Below are 27,604 nucleotides of genomic sequence, written 5' to 3'. Positions count from 1 at the left end.
GATTGTATCGATATCGATTGGTTCAAAACATAAACATAGCCTCAAAAGTAAATTCAGAAATCTGAGAGAACGGATCTTTTGAAACAGATTTTTTAGTATTTTGAGTACCAAATGCCAATGCAAAGTGAAACTGTCAGGAAATTTCTCATTTTCAGCTTATCCAATTAAAATCCTTGCAGTTTGGTTTGAGGTTATGTTCTATTGTTTTGAACCAAACGATACATCGAACCGTTATCGAATACGGTCTATTAGCAGCATGGAGCGGAGCATTGCGAATTCACGACGTCCACTATAGCGCCTTCAATTATTAGACATATGCAACATGGACATCCATCAAGCACGTATAGTTGTATCTCTGCGCCGTCATCAACACGCGTCCTTCCCTTGCTCTATTTCCCATGATGTTTTGTTCCAATTTGTCTTACTTGTGGAGGTGCATTAAGGGCTACCTGAGCAATATATCCAAACGACTGTGATTCCAATGGATGTTTAGTATGTCGAACTCGACATTCATTGATATTTTATATTATATACTTCAAAGATCCCTAGATAGTCACCCCTAGTAACCTGCCGGCGTAGTATTAAAAAAAAAACCTAGTGATAAGTTAACCACTCTTAAAAGGGAAAAAATAGAAGTTAAAACACGTGTGTCATCACACGTTGGTTTAAATAATTGTATTATTCAAAAAATAATGGATTGTTATTCTATAATTAATATTTGCTGAATCATTTAAAGATTAAGAATTACGCTAAATTTATTTTTGAAAAGTGGCAACGATGAGAGTCTCAACGACGCGTTTCATTTTACGCTTGGATATTTAAAATACCAATCGCCAGCTGATTGCTGGGAAGTGAGAAGGCGACCCTCAAGCCTAGCAATAACGTGATAAGCTGCAATGATTCATTTGAAAAACTAGTCAGTCACATCTAGTTGCAACGCTTTTGGTCGCCAATTTGAAATTAGGACTTTAAAAAGCTAACGGGGTCTCCCTCGTGTTGGCCGTGTGGATGCCTTTACAGTTTCCTAGATATCCCCATTTGCGCGCAGGGGAACATATACAGTTGCCTCAGCAGCCCGCGCATGTATTTATATTATCATATTCGATGAATAACTTGCCCGCTATGATGCTCAACCCACGCACGTTCCACTTATTTACAAGCAGACCATACATTGTCAATGGCAGTTGAAGCCCCAACAAGCGTAGAGTACTTTTATAGAGAATTAATGGGAATTTCCAAATCCATTTCCGATTGGCTCAACCATCTCAAAGGCTGTTTTGGGCCCAAAAAAGCGCATCTTGTGAACAGCTGTAGGTACAAGTGACTGAAAATGTGTTCAGAGGCCTAGTAAATTTTCTTTTCATAAAAATGAAGCTTGTTAAAACGCAAGAAATTTTGAAATCACGCGGTTGGTGTACCCCACGAGTGCGTACTTCATATGCCCTCTAGGCTGGTCTGCGAAATTGTCATGAAGTCCGAACGTTGTGTTCAATTTTATCAACCCAATACCCGAGCAACTTCGATTGTAAAGCAGTGGCGTGGCGTGAATGATCGACTATCGACATCTCTCCATTTGAAGCTATGGTAAAGAATCGATATTAAGGTGTTCGTTGCAAACACCCTGTTCATCGATCTATTTCCATAGGTTTGATCGACAGATCAATCGATACATCGCAAAGCACGCCACGCCACTGTTGCAAAGGGTACAGGAACGGGTTGACAACTCCACCTAATAACCATAAAACCAACAAAGGAACTCAGAGTATTCGCGAACGAACAAAGCCGGTATTTTTCGCGGACACCTTAGATACATGCAAATTTTTTGGAGGCCGAGTCGGGGAAAAGTCACGCTGCCCGGCCGAGTCAAAACCACATATCTCAAACAGGAATATTAGGGAGACATAAGTTGTTTCATTAATTCACGGCATTTCTTCACAAGCCGAGTGAAGAGGGAAAACTCCGTGCACAACGAAAGCGGCACTCGGCCGTGGCGTGCTCCTCATTTCATGCCTCTGACGTAAGGGCATATATCTATTTTCTCGTGAGCCCTGAAAAGCATGGGGTTATATGAAGAACAGGGCTCACGTGGAAAGTGAGATACGCCCTTACGTCAGAGGAGCGACGATTTGTCACGATTCATTTGTGAGAGGATTTACGAGCTTTTTCAGGGGTATTTAATTATGTGTGTCAGGCGGTTTGACGGCTCCAGGCTTCACTAATTGATCTGCGGGCTCTAATAGTGTCTCGCTTTGTTACGTCACTGGACGTCGGTCTCGCATATCTCGAAACACTGTGGATCCAGCCCAGGTTAAGCTGTGGACATACGGCGTGCGGACATAGCGGGTCGATTATTGAAATTGATAGACAAAGCTATAGACGAAGAAAACAAAAGGGATATGGCGGGATCCTATAGGTGGAAGTGGGTGATTGCAATGGACAAAGGAGGCAGGTAATGTCTAACTAACGGCAACCCACGAGAAACCCGACAGTTATTCCATCATTTTCTCCCTTAGTCTATAAGAGCCACACATTTCAACCAATAAGATCGCTCCATACTCTCTATGTCTTCTTTGTCTATAGCTTTTTCTATCACTTTCATTAATCAGCCCAATGGAATGCGTGATGAGGATTTTCAGACATTCCTTTTCTCTGAGCAAGTTTAAAATAGTTTCATTACGTTACTATGGCAGCCCACGAGAAACCCTAAGTATAGTTAGTCCATCATTTTCTCCTTTAGTCTTTAAGAAACCACCAATGTCAACCAATAGGATCGCTCCATCAGTTGTTTTAAAGTGCTGACGGTTCATTTAGTATCATATATTTTGAAGTTAGGGGCGAAATTGAAAGCACAATAATTTTTTTCGTCAGAGGAATTTTTGTCTGATGTTTTACCTTATGCTTCGCCGGAATCAAACAGAATAGCCTGAATCAAAACGAACAGGCAAAACGGAACTTTATGGGGAATATAACTCGAATTTTGATTATTGTTGGAAAAAATATTCAATTTCATATCGCCGTGAAAAATATACTGAGATATATAGGATACAGGACTTTGTACAGGACTTGTTTGCACGTGAAATTCAAATAATTTGTCCACTAGCTCCCATTCATTTGATACACCGTGCGACGGGGGGGGGGGGGGGGGGGGAGCAACACGCTTGAGCTAGCATATTGCGGTTCTGCTTATTAAGAAAAATTGCACCAAACAATGTTGCCAATGGATATACTGGAAGGACCTGCGGGCCGATTATTGAAATTGATAGACAAAGCTAGACAAAGATGATAAAAGGGATATGGAGGGAACCTATTGGTGGAAGCTGGTGGTTGCAATAGACAAAGGCAGTAGGTAATAGACCAACTAATGGCAACCCATGAGAAACCCGACAGTTGGTCCATCATTTTCTCCCTTAGTCTATAAGAACCACACATTTCGACCAATAAGATCGCTCCATACCCTCTATGTCTTCTTTGTCTATAGCTTTGTCTATCACTTTCAATAATCAGCCCGCTGGAATGCGTGATGAAGATTTTCAGACAATTCTTTTCTCTGAGGAAGTTTCAAAGAGTTTCATTACGTTACTATGGACTCAAGTGTCCAATCCGCAACAAAAAAAGGAACTTCAACAACGAGCAAGTATGAAGTGACTTGTAATGGTACTCATAATACTTTTCAAGTATTTTCAATTTGCTCTCAAACAGTGTTCGAAACTTACTTTTGAGTTTTAGGAGCCATGTGGCGCATCAAGCCCGATTTTTAGGCGCCATTGAAGATTTTTTAGAGGCCAAATTGACTTTTTGCTATATTACGGCGCATTTAGTGAAAAGTTAGACCCAAGATTTTTTCGTAACAGAGCTAGTGAGTAGCTGTAACTTGGGGAAGTGAAAAGCACTAAGGATGAAATCGTGAAGAATAGAAAAAGTTTTCATTTGTAGTGCTGAAGATTCCGAATAATCACCTAATATGAAAATTCAGATTTTCAGGGGGCAATTTTTAGGGGCGACGTTGGCGCCTGTGAGTTTCGAACACTGCTCTCAAAATTTGCATTACCTCCCAACTCTTTTGAAAAGGTTTCGATAATTTCACGAAATTCGTTTTCGTATACTTTATGGAATTTTGCATTTTTGGTCCGCGATTTGGTTAGCGATGTAAACATTCGACTCCACAGAAAAACTATTCGGATCCAAAGTTCTCGTCATGCATGATGGCTTTCTAAACGATTTTGGCAACATTGTCACAAGGTTAAGGGCAAGGCGAGAAAAGTTGACCCAACAGCAGATGAGCGCGTGTTACGGAGATGTGAGATTCAAGAAGAACCAATATTCAAATGAGCTAGCTCCATCGGCTAGAATCTGGGCAGTGCGCTTCACTGGTGCAATAAATTTCCTTAATTGTTCGTTTTATTGAAGCAGCGCCTCTCCGCGACGAGAGTCTGGCAGTGGCGCGGCGTGCTTTGCGATACATCGATTGATCTGCCATTTAAACCGACGGAAAATGATCGATAGACAGGGTATTCGCAATGAGCACCTTAATAATCGATTCTTTACCACAGCTTCAAATGGATAAATGTCGATAATCGATGATTTGCGCCTCGCCGCTGGAGTCTGGAATAAATTTGGAGAACCAAGGCTACGGGACAGGACAGACCACCTGAGGTGAAGAACGTTCGAACCGTAGAACTGCTCAGTCATTTTGCGAAAATTTTCCAGCTTTCAGTGAGGCTCACCCATAAAGGACCTCAGACTCTGGATTCAATCAGGGAATAAGAAAAGGGCAAAACAGTTTTCGCTTTTTCTCGGGATGGCACTTGCACCGAGTATTTAACAGACGAGCGGCTATAAAAATGTAAACATGATCATGTGGAGGATTACAACTTTTTAAAGTAAGTCTCTAGGAGTTAAGTTGCTCTGTGAAAAAAAAAATGGGTCCTCTTAATTTACACGTAGAAATAATAAGCTACGCGACAGGGCCGGATTAAGGGGATGGCCACATGGGCCGTGGCCCATGGCGGCGAAATTGGGGGGGGGGGGCGGCAAATTTTGCAATTTTTTTAAATGTAGGTACAAAAAAATCGGATTCAGAAAAAAATTACAAACAAGAAAAGGTGACAAAATCTCTCATTTCCTGAGAGTTCATTAATTTCTAATTTTGTCGTATGTCGGTGATACGAAAGACTTCGCACATTTCATTAGTTGAGTTAAGAGAGAAACCAAACACGTAATTTGGCCTGGAGCGGCGCGGCGCAAAGAGATATGATGACGAGGACTTGAGATGAAAAGGAGAAGCCCTCGACGCGGCGGTCGGCACGTAACACATATTAGCGCCTACAAGACTGCACGAATACTACACGCATTGCGTCAAACACAGTACGGTCAACAGCGGTCGGCGCGGCGTGAAACGCGCAGCGCCTACAAGACTACATGAATACTTAACGCATTACGCCAAACACAGTGTGGTCAGCGCGGCTCGGCGGCGGAAGTTAAATTTATCAAACCACATTTATGTTTGTTCTTTCTTAATTTTTTAGTTAATTTCTTACAAATGAAAGGCCTTGTCCCCGCAGAGATAGGTTTACGGAACTGAACTTTCGCGCGAAGTTCCGTGAACTTGTGCTAGTAGTGTTGACAGGGCTTACGTAAAAAATGTGTCAAACACGAGTGAACGCGTCTTATGCACCCTTCTCTCTCCAGCACGTTCACTTGTTGGTTTTTATTGGTGTTTCAAAATTAATGAGAAGAGGGCGGCAAGTAGGTAAATTCGGCCATGCTACGCGACAGATTAAGCTCAGGAGAAGCTTTTTTGCGCAGGGGCTGAACCATCGATAGCGCAAACTGACCCCTCGGTTTACAGAGACGGAATTCGGTTTTATGAACCGAAGGATTTAGCTCAGTGAACCAAAGTGTCGTCGATATGGACTATTTCTCGTTGGAACCAAGATTTTCGGTTCGTTACACCGAATCTTTGGTTCAGCGAGCCGGATTATATATTCATCAAACTTAAAGCCGGTAAATTGCACCTGCCTTCATCTATGTCGTCTGAAGGCGTCGATGCGATTTGGGATTTGGGATTTGTGACTTTTCCACGCTTTGGGTGACTGATCTTTTCCATTCCAAGAAGGGTGAATTCTAGCTTTCCTGCCAAGAAACACTCGCTTTAAGCATCGGTTCATCAATACCTTGGGGGACGACGGAGGACAAACACTTTGGAAACCGAGGAAAAATTACTCAAAATATTTATGTAACGCTCCGCTCAATTTTATTGCTCCCCTTCCCCCTATCGCTGCGTAAAGTTTGAAAAGGCTCTAGCCAAACCCCTGAATCTATAATGTTACTTAATTTAAAAATGATCCCATTGTGCCAAATTTGAAAATTATAGCTTTTAAAGAATCTACTCTTACGCTTGAGGAGTGAAATAACCTCTAATTCCTTGGAATTTGCTCAAGGAATTAGAAAATCAAAACATAAATTCGGATGGGCATTACATTTATATCTGTTTAATTTCTTTACCTAATAATTTTCAAAATTATAATTAAATTTATGGGTTTAAATTTTAATAAGGAAGTTTAAACTTGTGATTAAATTTACAATTTAACCCTTTCATCAGGCCCTTTATTTATTAAGATTACAAGTAAGTCCATTCAAAAATTTCATTTTAGTGTTATCATTCAACTATTAATAAAAGATGAAAGTTTGAGCTTTTTCAACTAATCATAAAGATATTGGTGTTTTATATTTTATCTTTGGTGTTTGGAGAGGATTGATTGGAACTTATTTTAGTATAATTATTCGTTCCGAGCTTATAAATGTTGGATCTTTTCTGTCAAATGAACATTTATATAATGTTGTAGTAACTTCTCATGCATTTATTATAATCTTGTTTTTAATTATACTAATAATCTTCCTTATAATATTTTTTGATTGGAGCAATGATGGAGGGTATGCATACTTGGTTTCGAATTAAAATACGTTACCATCGGCCGCGGAGAGGGCGTCCAGCCAAACGGTGGGTAGAGGGCATCCGTCAAGAGATGAACAGATGCCAGCTTCCGGAAGATCTCTACTATGGCTGATTCCTGTGGCGGGTGGGCATCGCAGAGCGCCCTAGCGCGCCGTAAAAGCGACTCATACATACATACCATCGGCGGTTGATGATGGCCACTATGTAAGTCGCTTTATAAGAGAGATTTACCCTTGTAAGGCATTATCAAGACAATTGTTGCGGTGTTGAAATAATTTATTGATTCAGAAGTTATTTAGTGAGATATAATCACTTCATTGTTTTTGGAATCTCGCAGAATTTAGTAAAATGATCCTTTTTCTGCAAAAATATACCCTCAGAGCTCCAGTTATAGGTATTTTTGATTTTTCGCGCAATGTGGCACTTACCGTGTCCCGTGTCTTGTCTATTATTCTTTTGTCGGGCAGTCCATTGTCAAGGCCGCGCATGTCACACACATCTCAAGATGACAAAAGTTGAAAAAGACAGCCCGTGGAGTTTTTACCTCTCATCATATTGCAAGCGACTAAAGTATTTACATATTGAATAATGATTGAAGAAAAGCATGAAAAATTGTTATAAAATAAGCGAAATCGTGTTACGAGTTTTTTCTTTCTTTTAAATAGAGAGCTACGCAAAATATTTCCACAGATTTTTTTTCGGTGAAAAGATCTCAGAAGCAACAAAAACCATGTAGATGGTGGAAATTAGAGAGACAAGCAAATTTATCCTGCTGAATGCAGTATGTAAATCATTAAGCGCTGTTTGATTTTGGTGATAGATAACAGCTAATTGCTTGAAGTTGATTGAACCGATGAGCGACATTATGAATCTATTGGTGTGTATCGTCCTTTTAGAGTTTCCTTCAATTTTGTCGCATAGGCAATAAACCCGCTGCTGAGCGGGTCCTAATTTCGAGATACTGCAATTTGAAATTTTTCTAGAGAATGAAAATTTTCTACTGATTTTAATCAGCTTTTTTTTAATATATTTGTTCGAATGGAATCGGGTTACGTTTTTATTCTTCGTTCGATTCATTTCGATCGTAAACATACCCTTTCGGTACATTTAGACTTTCTATCATACTCTTTTTTTTTAAACTAAACAATTCACCTTCTGCTGCGTCTGCAGCAATTGTTGTTACGAATATGTTGTGCGTGCTAAATACAACCCATTACATACTCGACTCTCTGAAGGCGTTTGATGTGCGAAAGTAGCGCACTCTGTTGGAGAGCAACGGAAGTGAGATTGAACGAATCGATTAGTCCACAGTTCGACCTCCGACAGGGTGCTCTACTTTCGCACATTAAACGCCTTCGAAGAGTCAAGTATGTAATGACCTGAGATCAGAATGCACAACATATTCGTAACAACAATTGCTGCGGACGCAGCTGAAGGCGAATCGACAACAACCGTATAGAACACGTTGAAAACCATGATCTCACGTTGATCTCTTTAATTAATATTGTTACCAATAGAAAGTTGTATTTTATTTCACGGGCGATTCTGGAAAAAAATTTCAACACAAACTAAAATATGAGATATGATTGATGATCCGCAGCCGGTGACAAGTTAAAACAAATTGCACAGTGGGTAAAAAGACTATAATTTTCACGTGAATATCACCAAAATATTTCGACTGAAAAGTCAGCCCTCTTCAGTTGCATAAAACAATAAAAAATTGTAAAATTCTAAAAAAGTAGTACTCAGCTGTGCCTTTCATAGCGAGAACAATACTATTATGCGATTTTCTCTCGGGAGAGAAAAGTATTCTCTCGGGAGAGATAAGTATTCTCTCGGAAGAAAAAATCATTCTACCGGGAGAAAAACTATTTTCTCGGGAGTGCAAACTATTTTCTCCAGAGGAAAAACTATTTTCTCGGGAGGGCAAACTATTTTCTCCAGAGGAAAAACTATTTCCTGGGGAGAGAAAACTATTCTTTCGGGAGAGAAAACTGTTCTCTTGGGAGGCAAACTATCCTCTCGGTATAGAAAACTAGTCTTTCGGGAGAGAAAACTATTCTCTCGGGATAACTATATAAGGGAAAACTATTTTCTTCGGAGAGAAAACTATTTCCTCGAGAGAGAAAACTATTTTTCCGGGAGGGAAAACTATTTTCTTGGGAGAGATAACTCTCCGAAGAGAATTTATTACCGGTTTTCAACGTGTTATATACGGTTGTTTTCAATTCGCCTTCAGCTGCGTCCGCAGCAATTGTTGTTGCGAATAAATGTTGTGCGTGCTGATCTCAGCTCATTATATACTTGAATAAGGCTATACAGAATCGGCTTGAAGACAAGTTTGACGCTTCTTTTTCAAGTTTGTACTGACAATCTAAAGACACCCTTAATACGTTCATGAAAACCCGACGCATGTTTGGAAAAAGCTCTATTTACGATTTAAATCCTCTTTAGATACATTTATTTAGTCTAATATAACTGATTTTTTTTCTTTACAAAACAATTGAAGAGAGCACATGTATTTGTTAAAAATTTCATGAAGTGGAACTCACAGCATTCAAAGTTTTGGGTAAGCTCTAAAATACAATGCCTGTATTTTTTACGAAGTTTTTTTATGTGCCAAAATAAATGTTATAAGCTCCTCAAAACAATTCATCATAGTGTACTTATTTTCCCACGGAAAACACGAAAATAATTTTTTTTCTCGAGCAGCTTTTCAAAATCTCCTCTCCTTATTTTTAAAAGCTAGATTTTCTGCACAGGGAAGCACTGCTTCCCCCTAAACATTGGTAGTGAATTGTTATTTTTGTTTCGAAAACTAATCATCACTTTAGGCAATTTGTATGTTACTAGCATACTGAGGCTAGCTCACAGATCTTCAAGTGGGAGTTTAACATTATTCACTTCGAAAAAAAAATTACAGACAGCACGGAAGCATATTCTTAAAAAAAATCTGTTACTGTGCGAAAAATGTTATCTGGCCAATCTAAAAAATTGAAGGCAAAAAGTTATTGTGAGTAGCCTATATTGCCTTTCCGCATAGGTATGCCGAGTCAGAATATGCTTCTGTGGAGAAGCAGAGTAAACATTCCTTGAATGTTTCACTGAACATTTTCAACACAGGGTTAACAAACATTTTTTGTGAATAATGTCGAACAGCAGTTGAAAGTTGTTGGTAAATTTAGTTAGGCGTTCTTCGGTTTCTCTACAGTAATAAACAGTATGCAACATCGGAAATATAGTGTTGAATTCGTTTATATAGTTGTTATGCTGGTTGCTTATTCCCATGTTGAAGGAACTTTCGTTTAAGCCGCGTTTACTTGTTACCGGATCCCCCTCTCCGTCCACAATCCGAGTCGTACTAATTTTTTTTTTCAACATAAAATACGCTTTATTTTAAAAATTACAGAATTTACATAGGCAATAAGAATTATTTACAGTACATCGTACAAAAATAAGCCTAAAAAATAATCATTTTTTCCTAAAATATACCATGCTTTATCACAGAAACAAATTTCATTAACGACATGAAAGGTAACATTTAATTACAAGTCTCAAAATAATGTTTGATTAGGTTAACAGTAAAAAACGTAAAAAAATATCGCGTGCATCTTACAATAAAATTTTCTATGATTTTTCATTTTTCTTTTTTAAAAAAAAATTATTTGTGAGAACTACGTGATTAATTAAACATTCAACGGTTCAAATTATTGATCATTCCCCCTAGAGGATTGACTCCGGTAATATTTTGACTGATGACATTGTTCAGTTAAATTAGTATATTCCTAATGGATTACGGTGAAAGTTTTTTCTGTGGCAGAAAAAGCTAATTTGGGAAATAATCGACAAATTCGGGTTGTGACTGACCATCATAATTATGTTTTGTGAATTGTATCCTCTGGTAAGCAAAATCATTTTTCCGTGACAAACTAATTTGTAATATCTCACTACAAGGTACTACGCACTCCTATTTCTGGAGTGCGACTCACATGGTGACACATGCTGCATGAACTTTCGCATGAAGTCAAATTTCCTCTAATAAATGAAGAATATCCCAACCTTTGGAATTGAAGCGGCTCCTGATACTTCGTGTTCATCTTTCAGCGTGCACAAAAGTCTTTTGGAAATTGGGGGGATTGGAACGCAGTGAATTCATTGAAGACATCAGACAGAATGACAAACGCAAGTTTGTTTTGGTTACGGAAGTGACTTAAGACAATTTGACATGCATCTTTCAAGAGGCACGAGTTATTTCAGTCCCAATGTCTGTAGCCAAGAAAAATAATAGCTTTCTAAAAGAGATGAGAGGGTATGCATACCGACAGAAGCAGAGAGTTCAATCATAGGCATGAACTGTATCCATGGCATTCCTCATCGTACATAATATTCGGCTCCTCATCTGAAAATCCTAAATCCTATATCTATTTTATACTTTTTTCTCGTGGCCTTTACCTCGATGCATCTTGCATTAGCATATTTGGAACGGGCAATCGATGAAATGACATAACCATCCATCTTTTGATGTTATTTTGTGGGTATACTTTAAAGACCCGTTTTCAAGTTCAAAAACTGCGCATGAGAATAGCATTCTACTTCTTCGGGTCCAATTTTTTTAAATTAGTCCCAGTACCTACTGAACAAAATAAATTGTAATAAATTGAAGCAAGATTGATATAAATCATACAAATTTTTGTTCTGTCTAAAAAAAAAGATGAAAAAAAGAAGAAGTTATTTGGCACAGACGGGGATTTAAGTTTTACAGAAAAGTTGCGATAGAAGTAATCGATTTCTATAAAATTAGCCCGCTTCGACAATTATCGATTATTTTACATAAATTCAAATTGACGAAAGGAAATTTTGCCAACTTCAGAGAATAGCCTGTGTCACACTTTCAAAACTAGTCATCAAAATTTCAAGGTCAGGTGCTGTGATTGGCTTATTCGATGACTTGGACCAATCACAGCACGTGACCTTGACATTTTGATGGAGTATTTTGATAGTGTGACACAGGCTATTCACCATTGCCGATTACTCCTCAAGTGTAAGAGTATGCTATGTAAATGTGCGTATGTGTGCATTTCTATATGAAATACTTCCAGGAAACTAGATTTCGGCCGAGAAGTTCCAGGAAGTTTCGGGAACGTCGCTGTTTACCAGCCAGAAAGTTTCCACTCGGACTCAGTCCTTTTTCAGTAAGCAATGAATCGATCTTTTGCAAGATGGCGTAAGTCCAGCTGAATTTTACAACAGCCGTTCTGCACGGACACTATACGGACAGTCTAACCTTATACGGAAGGACTAAAAAGAAAATTTCCCAGGAAAGTGTCCTGAGGTTTGTTGGTTGAAAGAAAAAACTCCTCCATTTCCCGCAGGAAAATCTTCACGGGGAAAAAGTGTTAGGGGTCCTCCCTCAAAATTGTTGTACTACCCTAATTTTTTGGATGATATGGACATTTCCGATTAATTGTGGCGGTACCGCAACTCAAGTTGGGGTAGTCTCGCAACAGTAGCGTGGCGTGAATTGAGATATATCGATTGTTATGCCATTTAAACCTATGTTAAAAAATCGATTATAAAGGCGTTCGCTGCGAACACCCTGTTTATCGATCCTTTTCCATAGGTTTAAATGGCATAACAATCGATATATCGCAAAGCACGCCACGCTACTGTCTCGCAACATGTGAATTAGAGACCTAATTTACTACCAAAATGAATTGGGGTACGGAGACAATTATTTGGGGCACCACCACAATTCATTGGAAATGTCTATATCATCCAACAAACCCAGGCTCTTCTCTTTCCGTGTTCTCATTTCTCTGTCGGCACAAAACTAAAATGGAGGAATTGCTGTCAAACAGAACTATGGGCAGGTGAGAAATATGGGGTGTGCTCTAGAAAGCTAGATAAGAAACAATGTGGTCAGTGGGCGTGATTTCTTTTGACGTCACTGGCGCTTTATTATTCTCATTCACTCTTACGGCCAGAGAACTGACGAGCACACCCCATCTCTCTCACCTGCACATAAATCTGTTTGAAAGAAATACGTCCAAATGTCCTAGGTAAACATACAATTTTGCAATGAATTCGTTCCTCGTGCAAAAAATCGACCCAGCCGTGCACATGTATTTTAATAGGGGTTTTGTTAAATATTTCAAGCCGCAGGGCTCTTTTACACCTTATCGATGGGCCACTTGGAACGAGCACCTTTCCCATCGGAGTCAACCCCCGTCGCGAAATACTTCTCAATCTCGAGGAACGTTTTCCCGAGCGTCTCCGGCATGTAAAAGTACACGAAGAACCCTTCGAGGGTCAAAATAATACTGAAAAACATGAAGAGCCCCCCGACGCCGAACGTCTCCATGGTGAAGGGAAACACCTTGACGACGAGGAACATGAGGAAGTAGGCGTAGGAGATGAGGTAGCTGCCTCCCTTGGCCCGGTGACTCGACGGGATGAGCTCCCCGATCTGAGCCCACGGGATGACCAAGAGCCCGTAGGAGGAGAAGAGGAGGAAAACCAAGACGAGGGACATGGAAACGAGATCGTTCACCTCTTGGCCGAAGCAGCCGAAGAAGTAGAGCGAGAAGGCGAAGCCGGAGATGGCACTACCCGCGCAAGAGGAGAGTAGCAAGGGTCGCCGACCTATGGTCCGCGAGAGGCTGACTGCCAGGATACTCATGACGAAGCGGATGAGGCCGACACCGATGAGGGATTTGACTTTGAGATCCTGCCGCGATCCGTCCGTCGCCATGAGCGTTGAGTTGCCGATGAGGGATGCGAGGGTCGTCGTTTCCGTTGAGGGGTCCGTGGAGTTGGCGGACGGAATCTCGCCGGAGTCGCCGGTGATCGCCTGGAAGACCTCGAGGGCGTAGAATATGATCGGGTAGACTCCGCAGAGCTGTTGCATCGTAAACGTGACGCCCATTATGAGGAAGGGCACGTAGACTTGTCGGGAGCTGAGGGATGGGCGTGGGGTCCCCTCCATCTGCGCCTTCTGCTTCTTCCGGAATTGCTCGTCTAGGCTCTGCCATTCTTCCTCGAAACTCTGCAACATATGATATACAGTTAGTTTGGGATCTATGGGTTTGTTGAACAGTGATGTAACAGTGAAATCATACACGGAGAAAGAAACTTCGTGCGTGGGACCCGAAGTTTAGGTCATATGGATCCCTGAAGTTTTCGGATTGAGCATCTGAACACTTTAGGTCCAGCTGCTGAGGTTTGGATCACATATCTGAAACTTCAGTTCTTACATCTGAAGTATTTCGGTTTTCACATCCGAAAAACTTCGGTTCTCACATATCTTGCTGACGTCGCGAATTCGGATCATCATGGGTAATGTAAAGCGGGCCCGTCAGCGCAGCGCTGGCACCATAAATATCGCCTTCAACATCGAGGAGATACTTCAAACGTTACACCACCGTTACACATGCGTTTCCGCTTTGCGAATTGCCTGTACTGCGGCATGCTTAAGTGCACACCGTCTACCCGACGCACAGTGGATCGAGTCAGTAGGAGAGGCCGGACAAAATGTGGAAACTTTTAACGCTTATAACTCCGTTAATACAAAATGTTGAGGTTCTAAAAGTGGTTTCATTGGTTTCTTCGTTAAATTTTATTCTGAAACCGCCCCTTAGAATTTAAAATGTGACGAAATAAACATCAAAATTTGCAGATTTCGTCGAAAATTTCATGTTCGATCCCTCTGATTCACTCGATCCATTGGGCGACGCTACCGTGCCAGTCAAGGAAGAACGCCGTATGAGCATTCATGAGTTGTCAAATTTCCCTCAGTAAAATGTTTATTTTTGAGGAAAGTTATGAGCATTTCTCCACCAATTTTTTCGGACACTTAAGATCAAATTACGAATAAAATTCTCTGAAAAATTGAAAGAAAAAAATTCAAATAATTTCCCGAGAATTCGTGATTTACCAAAGACAATTTAGCAACATCTGAAGGCTCATATGGTGATTTCCTCAGAACGACAGCGATCCGCGGATCGAGCGATCGAGCACACCTGATTCAGTGGCGTGGCGTGCTTTGCGACATATCGATTGATCGGCCATTTAAACCAATGGAAAAGTATCGATGAACAGAATGTTCGCAGCGAGGACCTTGACAATCGATTATTTATCACAGCTTCAAATGGGGAAATATCGATAGATCACAAAGCACGCCACGCCACGGACCTGATTCTGCCCAAGTCTTTTCCTCCCAAACGCCAGGGGAGATAGTTCATTGCTGCAGAATGACGCTGAATGGAGAATTTGCACGCAAATTTGTTAGTGCTTTATCTGGAAGTGCTTAAAGAGCTGATTTCACAGTATTTTTTATGATTTTTTTCTGATATGCGAAATATTATAAACATAGATTTAAACGTGAGAAAATGCGCCGCCTAGTGGCGTCATCTGGCGGCATTTCCCATTTAAACACATGTATTTTAGCAGATTAGATCATAATGTCATATATCTTCTCCAAGAATTGTTCAATTTATGAACCAAGGGTATCCTCGTGTTCAGCTCACTCGGTAGCGTCCATTCAAACACGGAATTCATCAAAGTTCAGACACCTGCAAATTCTCCATTTACCTCAATATTTTTGTTGAGGCGCATGAGGGCTCGCTTGGCCTTCTCGGGGCGTGTCCTGATGAGCCAGTGAGGAGACTCAGGTATTGTGAGGAGCAAGAGAAGGTTGAGGACGGCGATAGCGAGACAGAAGACGGAGAAGGACTTCCAGTGCATCCAGTAGCCGACAGACGTCACAAGAAGAACGCCGGTTGACAGGAGGACGCTGGCCAGGCCTAGGAACACAGAGCGCCAGTACTTGTTCGTCACTTCCGATACGTATACCACCCCGGCTGAAGTCAATCCTGGCATAGAAAAAACGTTTTAGTATTTGGATAAAAAACTTACGCATCCATTGGTATAAGAGCAATTGAAACATTAAATGGGCAGTGGTTCTTGGAAGTAAATTATATGACATCCAGCTGTAGCTGGTTTTTTGGACAATTTCTTTTCGTAGGAAACGGTATCAATCTGAACAGTGGAGTAGACAAGGAGGGCGGGGGTCTGAACCCCCCCCCCCCCTCTTAGTTTCGTTAATTGTACCTTTTTTTTTAATTTTAGAAGGCAGACATAAAATATGATCAAGGACGTACATAAAATAATGTAAATGGACCCCCTACCCCCTTAAAGAACTCCTAGCTACTCCACTGCCTCTGAGGCAGGTAGCGAATTCTGAAAAATATTTAAGAAGATTAATTGTTCTTCCGACGATATGATTCTGGGAAAAAATAAATTAAACGAGCGACAAGGCTCATCCCGGAAATATATTACGACCTTACGTTAGAGGAGTGACAAAATATAACTGCTCTGTAGTAAAACGATTAATTGTCCGATGATATCTGACAACATTTGATATCACTTAGCTTTCTTTTGAGAAACACCAACTAAAATGTTGCAATGTAAGGCCTTGTCTCCACGGGACGTTTAATGGGATTTGCCCCGGGGAAAACGGGACTTCTGGGACGACCTGTATACCGGAAATATTAGAATATATTTTCTTCATATAGGGAGGGGAAAAAAGTAGGTAACTTTTACAAGCAAATTTTATGTGCCTATCGAGGTCCCAATTTTGAACGGGGCTCACAAGCAAAGTGGGGTGAATCGTCAAGGAATGACAGGCTCTTTGAATGAATTTGTTCGGCTGCAGCTCAAACGACCCATTCATTTTAATTAAAGCTCCAGTCTGGGCGATAATAAAAGCGACCCTTTCTGTTGAGGAGTGTGACCCAATCATTCGAGGGCAAAGCTACAGTCCCAGCGATGGAGCCAAACCCGGAAATAAAGAGCTAGAGCGGGCTCCCAAGAGTCCACGAGCATTCTTGAAGCAAAAGTCGAGATTAAATGATGATTGAGCTTCGATAAGATGCGGCGAGGCCTTTCGTGCCGGAGTCTATCAATAGGAGTGGTTCAATATATGTAGATGTATAATTTTATGATCGCTCACAGCGGCACAAATTTTGCAGGAAGGGATCAAACTAGGTTGGCATCGGATAATAAGTTTTTGACGCCATTAACGCGTTAGGTAAACGCTATTTGGTGCCCTTAAGAATATCAGAACCAAATCGCAAATTAAAATTTGCATTTGAAATTATGTACGAGCAATTGAAATCATGCGGTTCTAGCTTGCGAAGTGCCGAAAAACTTCAATTGCATTTTCCCCAAATTTGCCATTATTGTTCTCGAACCTAAAAAAAATAATTGTACGCGTAGGATGTTTTAAGATGGAGACTTTAATTCATATATCAACTAGAAAACAAAATAAACTGAAGTGTTAAAATCAAAATGAATCAACATACGCGATACGCTAGATTTTACATTTGATAGGTAATTCGTTCTAAGGGACGACGTAAAAAGACTCTCCAAATGAAACATAGAAACCCGAAAAATCCTTCCTGTTACTCCCGATATTCGGACCACATTTTTAGTTTTTCTCTTGGCTTATTTGTAGGTATTGCCTTTAACTATTGTGCATAGGTAACATACCTCCCTTTTGGAGAGTGCGAATAGTTATCTTACTTAAAAACCGCACATGTGTATGCCACTCCATAACACTTGACTGACCAGATAAACGACGCGTTTAATCTATTGGTACAGGCATCCTACAAAGTTTTTGCGAGAGTTACAATGTTCGGTTTTCAACTAATAAAAATAAAACTCAAAAGGCAATAGCTAATGTGAAATGCAGATAGCCTTTTTCCCCTTCTTCTTCTTCTTTTCTTCTTTTTTTTAGCCCGTAAGGGCTACTTTTTCAGTCAAAGCCCCACTTTTCCTCAGTTCCAACCGTAAAATCAGCCTCGCAGACAACCATTATTTGAGACCAACAAACCCGGGTCGCCTAGCCGGGAATTGAATCCAAGGCTTCTTGATCATAATACCAGCCAGTGGCGTGGCGTGCATTGCGATATATCGATATTCCCTCCATTTGAAGCTATGGAAAAGAATCTATTATTGAGGTATTCGTTGCGAACACCCTGTTTATCGATCCTTTTCCATAGGTTTGCATGACAGATCAATCGATATATTGCAATGCACGCCACGCCACTGATTCATGCGCTACACCCACGACACCATCAAGGCCGTTTAGGTAAATTCCTTGAAACTAGAGTAAAGCCCTGGATAGACGATCAAATTCCGAACCAATTCCGATCAAAGTAGACATGCTGATGACTGATGGTCACCATCTACCATCAAATTTTGACGGGCCGCACTTATTTGTTCAAAGTAAGATCAGAATGGAGTGGCACCATTCATCATTTCCTGCCACAGGAAACATTTCTGTCAAGTTTTCATTTTAAAATGAAGCAAATTAATGAGTTTAAGACTGATGACTCCCGACACTTTGATGCTACTTCGATCGGGATTGGTTCGGGAATTTGATCGTCTATCCAGGGCTTAAGAAATGGAAAGTAGATCACCTCCAGCAACCCCGCTGAGAATTCGGGCGATGTACAAGAGCAGGAGGCTGAATTCGGGGGGCATGAAGACGAGAGCGGACCACGATGCAATGGCGACGCCACATGTCAGAATGCAAGTGGACCGACGCCCAAATTTGTCCATGAGCGGCCCCGATGACAAGGCGCCCACCGGGGTCCCAAACGCCACAAGGCTTGCTGAAAACACACAATTCCATCGTCTTTACGATTTCAGCTAGTACATAGGCGAGTTTTATGATTTGTTACACTGGAAAAAAAACACATTGGATCTAGAGTCTAGACTCTTAAAAACATCGACAAGAAAAAGTACTCTTGATTCAATCAGATTTAAGCTTAAATCAAGAACCATGCCTCTTAATTTGAGCGGATTTCCTTTTGATTTAAGCTTAAATCTGCTTGAATCAAGAGTCATTTTTCTTGTCAATGTTTTTCAAGAGTCTGGACTCTAGATGCAATGTGTTTTTTTCCAGTGTATCAAGTTGTTAGGTCGGATTTATTTTTTCCTTAAAGGAACTTTGTGGAGTTTGTGGATGAAGTTATCTTACTATATCGATGGCCAAAGTGTCACGTATCTCCATTGCGGCGTTTCAAAATTTCCATTCTTATTTTATGCTCTTAAAAAGAAATAAGCCAACCTCATGATTTGAAGTTTTTACAGAATATTCTGTTGCCAGAGAGAAAAAATCAAAGAGGTTTTCAAAAAATTGTGTTTAACGCAATGCGTGAAGTATTCAAGCAGCCTTGTAGGCGCTATGCGTTCCTCGCTGATTGCACTGTATTTAACGCAATGCGTGAAGTATTCATGCAGTCTTGTAGGCGCTATTAAGTTCACTATACTGCCGCGCTAAGGAAAAACGCCGTATCAACATTTGAGAGTTGCCAAATTTCCTCCGATAAAATGTTCACTGTCGAGAAAAATTATCAATACTTTTCCTTGAAATTCTCAGACTTTTTACATCAAATTGCAAGCAAAATTATCCGAGAAATTGGAAGAAATATATTCACAAATTTTCTTGAAAATTAGCGATTTGTCAAAGGAAATTTGGCTACGCCTGAAGGTTCATACGGCGGTTTTCCTTAGTACGGCGGTATAGCTCTCCAAAAAAAGAATGAAAGAACGTGTGGCTAAAAGTCTTGCAACGTCGCAAACGGAGAAACGTGGATCCGCACTTTTGGCAATGTCAATCGCAAAAAGTTTGTAGACAGAATATGGGTAGCGTCAAAATCGCCAGATCGAAATTGGACGAAATTTATTGTAAGAAAAAGGAAATTTTTGTAAATAACGCATAAAGTAAATCCTGGAATTAAAACATTTTGCATTATGAATGATGCTACCCGGTCTACGTAAGCATTGAAGGCAAATGTCATTATGAGTAACCTTTGAATCCCCGTTTCGTGTGTCAATGGGACGTATTTCTGCCAAACGGAACTATGTCCATTATAACGTGAGCCCTGTTACGCATATATTCTTATGGATCTCAGGGCTCATGTCTCAATGCACATAGTTCTGTTTGGCAGAAATACGTCCAATTGTTCCTCCTCTGATTTTAAAGCTAAAATTAGCGAAACACATATTGAAAAAGCCTGGATAAGTAGCAGGATTTCAATATTTCCGTTGCCTTTTTCCCAATTTCCAAGACTTTTTATAAAATGTCTTATTGTCCTATCAGCCATCAGCCTATTATAGATTTTTTTTTGGAATTTGAGTTGATTTTTTTTTTAAATTTCATTCGACTTAAACGTACATTAAGATTAATTATGTTCAGAGAAAAGCTTGTTCAGGTGAAATTCAATCTTTGGTGAAGTATACGGTTCAGAGGATAGATTTTATTTATGGGTAAAACGGAAATTCGACTCCTCGTGGCAAACTATGCTGCAGCAGCTTAATTAATCTAGGAAGAATTTGAAGAATAAAATATGAGCTGATCTGCCGTACTAAGGAAAAACGCCGCATGAACTTCCGTAACTTGCCAAATTTCTTTAAATGGAATATGAATTTTCAGGAAAACTCGTGAATATTTTCGTTAAATTTTTCAGAGAAATTTCTTCGTAATCAAATCTACATTACCTGAAAATTTCAAGATAAAATATTTATAACTCTCCTCAAAAATAAACATTTCTTCGGAGGAAATTTGGCAGCTCTTGAATGTTTACACGGCGTTTTTACTTAGCACGGCAGTAATGAACCGCCTTAAAAGAGTCGTGGAGGAATCTAAAACCTCAGCAAAAGCAGCCATCGAGAAATTCCAATGAGACCTTTATGATATCAGGCATGGTATAGAAATAGAACATTAAAATCGCGCCTGCAATAACATGACTTGGACTTCTTCATGACGGTGGTCTATCGTTTCAAACGAGAAGAAATTCCTCGTGGACATTGTTCAAGATGTTCCGCATTTTTCCTCTCATTAGCTCTAAACAATGAACCTTCATTCCAAGTTCGAACGATTAGCCGATCTAGATAGGCGACAAGGACTCTCTGAAAAATCATTTTCATTCTTTGTTTGTGAAGAGACCAGCCACTATACTTGAGTCTGATGGTATAGAAAAATTATTCTCCCAAGACCTAACTATTAGAACTTTGAGTAACTTAATTTTGGGGCTTTTCCATGCCAAAATGGACGTGGTTCTGCTGAACGGAACCAGAAACGTGCGGGAAATGTGGGGTGTGCTCTATAAAGCTGCGAAAAAAATACAGTGAAAGTAGACGTGATTTTTTCTAGGGAAATGGAAAAATGGGATTTTACATTAAGTAAATCAAACGGAAGTAAGCGGCAAAACATGCGGCAATCATGCGTCGCACAGTGGATCGAGTCAATGTCAGAGGTCGCACATGATTTAAAAACTTTAAAAGCGAATATCTTCATGAATAAGATGTTTTGTCGTTCTCAGAGTAGCTTCATCGGTTTTCTCGCAATAATTTCTATTAAATTCACCCCTTCAGTTAAAATTGTGACGAGATTACACTCGAAAAGAAAACACATTGGATCGAGAGTCCAGACTCTTGAAAACATTGACAAGAAAAAATACTCTTGATTCAATCAGATTTTTGCTTAAATCAAAAGGAAATCCGCTCAATTAAGAGGCTTGGTTCTTGATTTAAGCAAAAATCCGATTGAATCAAGAGTATTTTTTTTTTGGTCGATGTTTTTAAGAGTCTGGGCTCTAGATCCAATGTGTTTTTTTTCCAGTGAAGGTAAAATTTTATAATTTTTGTCAAGAATTTCATGTCCGACTTGTTCCAAAGACTCGTCCCACTGTGCGCCGTGGGCATGTGACGAGAGCCTTGCGAACAGGGCTTATGAATTCTGCCGTGCTAAGGAAGAACGCCGTATGAGCATCCAAGAGTTGCCAAATTTCCCTTGATAAAACATGTATTTTTGACGAAAATCATGCAGTTTTCTTTGAAATTTTCAGATATTTTAGATTGAATTGCGTACAAAATTGTCTAAATTTTTGGAAAAAAAATATTCACAAATTTCTCAGTAAATTCGTTTTTTATCGAAGGAAACTTGGCAACACCTGACGGCTCATACGGCGTTTCTTCCTTAGCACGGCAGAGTTGGAGAGCTACGATCCCGACATTCTCGTCCCGGTCGTCGCCGCTGACGTCACTGGCGCCTTATAATTCCCATTCATTCTTTGGGCCCTCAACTGTCGAGCATACTCCTTCTTCCCCTCCCGTATCTGGGTCATTTTAGCAGAAATACGTCCAAATGTCTGTAAACTACTCATCGAAACAGGTGCATCAATTATGGGTATTTCGGTTCTTAGATCCCTCTCACAAACGGTTGAATAAAAAATGGAAAACTAATGCCCTTACCAATCCATGAATTTTGTTCGTCTGATACTAAATGTTTGATCTGTGGATGTAAGATCGTTGAGAAACCCATTCCTACGCCGGGATGAATCAACATACTCAGGGCCACCAAACTGACAAATCCCTAAAAAAAAATGAGAAAAGCATGATAATGATAACTGCACTGAAAAATCTTGAAAAGTTTCTGTTACTGGAACCTAAGGAATTAAATGTAATTCAATGGTACCAATTGAGAATATGCGCATACAGTAGACTCTGAATTATCCGGCTTCGTATTATCCGGACTCTGGATTATCCGGATCGATTTTGCAACCATGTAACTACGTACGCATTCCGATAAGTGAGCGGATCCGCGGAGAAACGGTCGCAAGGCATATTGGCGCCTGCAAGGCTGAAGGAATACTTCACGCATTGCGCGCTTTAATCGTTGTATTGTAATTTATCGTTGTCGGCTACCATACACAATCACCATTGAGTTGTTCAATTTGGCGTTAACCTTTTAAATTCGTGTTGCTATGTACATGAAGTATTCATAATAAGAATACTGTGGTGTTGGTTGGTGGTGTTGTGTTTACTATTATTATCCGGATCGGGCCCGGCACCAATTAATCCGGATAATCCAGAGTCTACTGTACATTTTTATTATGCTTCATCTGAGAGTGTTTAAAAATCTGATTTAGCGGTATTTTTTATGATTATTTTCTCATTTGGGAACTATTATAAAAGTAGTAGATTTAAAAATGAGAAAATCAATTAACGGACTTGTGACGTCATCTGGCGGCCATTCCCATTGAAACACATGTATTTTAGCGGATTAGATCATTTTTTCATATCTTCTATGGCACTTGTTCAATTTATAAACCATGGATTTTCACGTATTCAGTTCACGTGTTCTTTCCAACACCTGCAAATTGTCCACACGGAAAAAAATAAGTTGCTGATTTAACAATTCAATTGTTGAGAAAATTGACTGCAATGTTTCAATGTAGATTTTACAACAAAAAAATGCTACATTAACCAACCATTAAAGTAGCTCGCAATAGTGGTTAAAGTAGCATTTTTTTGTTGTAAAATCTACGTTGAGACGTTGCAGTCACTTTTAGTTAGCAATTTAATTGTTAAATTAGTAATTTAATTTTTTCCGTTCATTTATTAATGTCAGAATGCTAATCAATGCACAATAAGAATAAACATCGCAATAATAATAAGTGCTCTCTGAAAAAAATTGCCTGTGTGGCAGTGATCCGATATTAAATCCCTAGCGGGGAAGAAAACAAATCCCTAGATTTCGATGAAAATCCCTAGATCCCCAGATTTGCTCAAATATCCCCAAAAACCCCTAGATTTTGGAAAAAACCGTCATTTTTAACGTAGAATTTTTTCCTTAATCAAAGCTAAAATTGAGGTTAAAAAGTCGATTTTTGCGTACTTTAACCTCATGAAAAAAATTCCTAGATTGTCTAAAAAATCCCTAGATCCCTAGAAATTCTGGAAAATCCCTGTAGATATAGGGATAAATCCCTAGACATCCGATCACTGCTCTGTGAAGTAATTCTAGAGTCTCTCTTTCTGCGGGGGTCATGAAATAATCTAGCTGATTTTGTTCGTGGCCCACGTCTTTGAAAATTCTGACACGATCCCTTGCCTTTCCATTTTATCCGCTCATGTTACGGTCATTGAGAAAGCGAGCTGATCGGTTGTGTTCACAGCTCTGGATACCGGATAGCTCACATATTTGTATTTGTATTGCAGCTCATGTGTCCGCGGGTCATAGACCTCGATTCTGTGTAGTCTCATCAACGAAGATTAATAATGCTGTTGATTCTCAGAGACGAAAATGGGAGTTGCGACCAGGCAGTGGGCTTTCCTGTAACCTTCATTGCTGTCATGTGAAGCAAGAAAGCCATTATACTCAAAATATTCATTATTCATCATTATACATCCATTATACTGAAAATATTTTTTTCATTTCTCCTCAAAGAATTGATTCGCGGCCGCTTGATATGATGAAGCACGGAAAAAAAATCTCGGTGTATTTACTAAGAAAAGGGTAAAATTACTAAGAATTCAAGGTTCTATTTGATCCCAGTTTTTTCTTGGTAAAATTAACATTAATGGAATTGGTTCTCGGTAAAATTATTCAACTTCCTCGGTAATTTTACTGGACCTTGGTAAAAACGCCAATATTTTTTATCGACTGTGGTAGAATTACCGAGATAAAATGGCAAAGTTACCGGTAATTGATTACCAATCAAAGTGGTATTCTTACCTGAAAAAAAACAGTAAAAATGCCGGTTTTTAGGTAAGCGCACTAGTCAATCTTGGTAAAATTACCAATAATTGGTAAAAAAAGTGAGATGTTAAAGGTACCAACGGACCTTGGTAAAAACCCCGAGAATTTTTTTTCAGTGAGAGACCAGGTTTGCCGTGTACTAGGACGTCACGAGTTTACCGGATCCGTTCTCGTGTAAAATTGAAAGCTTTGAATGGATCGGTTTCTAAAAGAGCTTTTTTGAGATTGGGAGGTGATTTCAAGATGTTATAATAACGCCATCGTTCTTTTCGTGAATGCCATAGGAATCAGTCATCAATTCGCAAATCCCCGCACCTTGCAACAGGCCAATTACACAGGATAAATTGTGATGTCTTATATTCGAAATTATGAAAGACTCTGTCGTATTCGTCGATTTTCACCGATTGATTCTGCCTGTTGAACATATTGTAGGCAAAAATAAACTCGGACAATTGATTTTCGTCCGTCATACCCGTGGAATTTTACCACACATGTTTTTTTCCAGCACTCTATATCAGGTGTCATCTAAAAAATTCAGCACAAACCGACGACGTCTGTCTATGGAAACCTGGTCGGCCAAATTGGCTTTGCTTGCTGCACTTACAATGCAAATCAATTATGCAAGTGACATTGTTACACACTGACCCTCACCGAAGGGCATGATCGATTGGCTAATGGTTCTCACTTGCAAAAAACGAGGTCCTAACGGCAAGCAATCAATCGCACTGCAACGCGATTGCCACAAATTATTATCTCACCCGCATCCTTCTACTTTACGGTTTTTTTATGGCCTGCTCTGTCCTGCACTGCATTGCTAAGGAAAAACGTCGTATGGACATTTGAGAGTTGCCCCATTTCCTCCAATAAAATGTTTATTTTTGAGGAAAGCTATGAATATTTTTCCTAGTGATTTTCAGGAACGCTAGGTAAAGTTGCAAACAACATTTTCTGAAAAATTGGAAGAAAAATATTCACAAGTTTATCAGAAAATTCGTGTTTTATCGAAGGAAATTTAGCACCACCTGAGGGTTCATACGGTGTTCTTCCTTAGCACAGCAGTAGTGTACCTAGTTTATGTACCTAGCCGTCGCAAATAAATAGGAAAGTCAAGCATTTCGTCCAGTAAAGCCTCTCAGAGGATAGTTTAGATGAGGTAATAATTTAAAAGTCTATCAAGTTTCGCATATTTTTGAAACAGATGTTCCATTTTCCATTTAATTGGATATGTAATTTAATGAGACTACAATTTTGGCGCGTATACGTAGTATACCGCCTTTGCGATCGTTTCGAACCCTGCTCGATACAATAACCGAGTCCCTTAGTTCCTTACCGAAAAGTGACTACCGCGAACTTCTGAGATTTTCCAAAGCGTGTAAAAAGTTTATTTATCCGTCAATAATTATGATTTAAAGTTGTTTCTCATTCTGGGGCTCTCTAGTTTATGTGCAGTGAATACCAAGAGTCTACGTTACTTGGTTTTCTTAAAAAAAGCCTAAGAGTACGACGCGCTGATTTAAAATATGCATATATAAGCAGAATCAAGCGAACTGATTCGAGGATGGCTGAGCAGGTCGGCACTCTCGGAATGAGAATTTAACTCCTCCGTTTTGTTCAAAACGTTGCTTTGACAGATCTCCACACCTCTGTTATACTTTTCAAAAGTTGGTACCCGTGCTCTGATAGTGCTGTTCATCTGACAACAATGTCAGTGTCAGCTGATAATAATATTTTTATCGCTCGCCGTCATGGCTTTTCATTCGTGAACCACCGCTAGCGCTATCTCCTGAAGAATTTAGAATGCTAAGTTCCTCCCCACCCGTTTTAATATGCCAGTGATCATATTGTGAGGCGTCCTATCCAAAGTCAACTGAATACATATATTGTAGATTGTTGTTAAAATACCAATAAATAAAAAAAAAATAAAAAAATAAAAAAAAAAAAAAATAAAAAAAAAAAAAAAAAAAATATGAGGTTAATAAAAAGTTTTCAGTCAGTCTTTGACATCCTGAATAATTGTCTTGGTATTTATTTACTAATTTTACAGAATTATATTTTATTTCTTATTAAAACTAAGAAATACAGTGCAATCTGTGTAAGTGCAATCTGTGATGAGCCTCGAGACTCATTAGACCATTAGCTAAACGTGGCTCATACAGGAATCCACTTACCCCTCTCTTCCCCACGCTCCTGATCACTGCGTCGGCGTCTCTACGAACAATAGCTAATGACGGTCGCCAAGCTAGGCCGGGATCCTCAGCCCCTCGCCCAATTACTTACGCTTCATTAACCATTTCACCGTCACGCTAGGATTCGCCCAATTTTCAAAAAAAATTGTTTCGCGAGTTTTTAGCAATTTTTTCCTTACTCTCCGTTGAAACACGAATTAAAAGAGGTCTCATTCATAAAAATCGGCCAAATAGAAGAGAAGTTACAGTATTCGAAATCCGAAGAAATCAACAAAACTTCTCCAAACAAAAAATAAAATGAAGGGGGAAAAAAAGAAATGTATAAATTACAATTTAATATGATTGACCTCAGAATGTGACAAGCAATTCAATTATAAAAAGGAGAAAAAATTGAGTGAAATTACAAAAAATTAGCCTCTTGCAAGGGGCTTCCTTGTATGAGTTTTGACCTGAAGACAAGTAAATCCCGTTACATTATTAAAACGAAATTGACTCCATAGTTTAATGCCTTAGTTTCTTGAATACGATTATTTTAAGCTCTCGAAAATTTATACCAGCAATTTTACCCATGGGGTGATTTCCTGAGAGCTGATAATATCACGAATTTCTCATAGAGCCCTTCAAAAATGGCTTGCTTTTTGGGCAGCCGAATCGGCCATCAAACCGGGGTTTAAATGGAAGCTGATAATAACACAAAGCTCTGAGAAAAATTTTGAGATGAGTATAGGAACGGTTTGCAAATTACGAGGAGAGGCGGGCATTCTGTTCAGCATATCGATACATAAGTATTTTCACACGTAGAATTTAATTTTCACGTCAGGGAGTCGACATATTTTGATTTTTTCGATTTTA

General features: G+C 39.6%; 1 protein-coding gene across 2 annotated transcripts in view; it reads right to left on the bottom strand.

The window, feature by feature from the left end:
- Positions 1-9,417: 9,417 nt before the first annotated feature.
- The window catches only part of LOC109035374 (facilitated trehalose transporter Tret1), a 43,197-nt gene continuing 25,010 nt past the window's right edge, over positions 9,418-27,604 (bottom strand). Inside the window, exons 4-7 of one of the 2 annotated variants that reach the window (XM_072302797.1) lie at positions 22,277-22,397; positions 18,436-18,630; positions 15,545-15,825; positions 9,418-14,000 (exon numbers count right to left, since the gene is read on the bottom strand). In XM_072302797.1, coding sequence (XP_072158898.1) covers positions 13,125-14,000; positions 15,545-15,825; positions 18,436-18,630; positions 22,277-22,397 — 1,473 coding nt within the window. In that variant the 3' untranslated portion in view covers positions 9,418-13,124. The remainder of the gene's footprint in view (positions 14,001-15,544; positions 15,826-18,435; positions 18,631-22,276; positions 22,398-27,604) is intronic. The other variant, XM_072302798.1, reaches the window with a different exon arrangement.

This window comes from Bemisia tabaci, chromosome 7 (assembly GCF_918797505.1).
Source record: "Bemisia tabaci chromosome 7, PGI_BMITA_v3".
Lineage (NCBI taxonomy): Eukaryota > Metazoa > Arthropoda > Insecta > Hemiptera > Aleyrodidae > Bemisia > Bemisia tabaci.
This window is presented reverse-complemented; position numbering and strand designations above follow the sequence as displayed.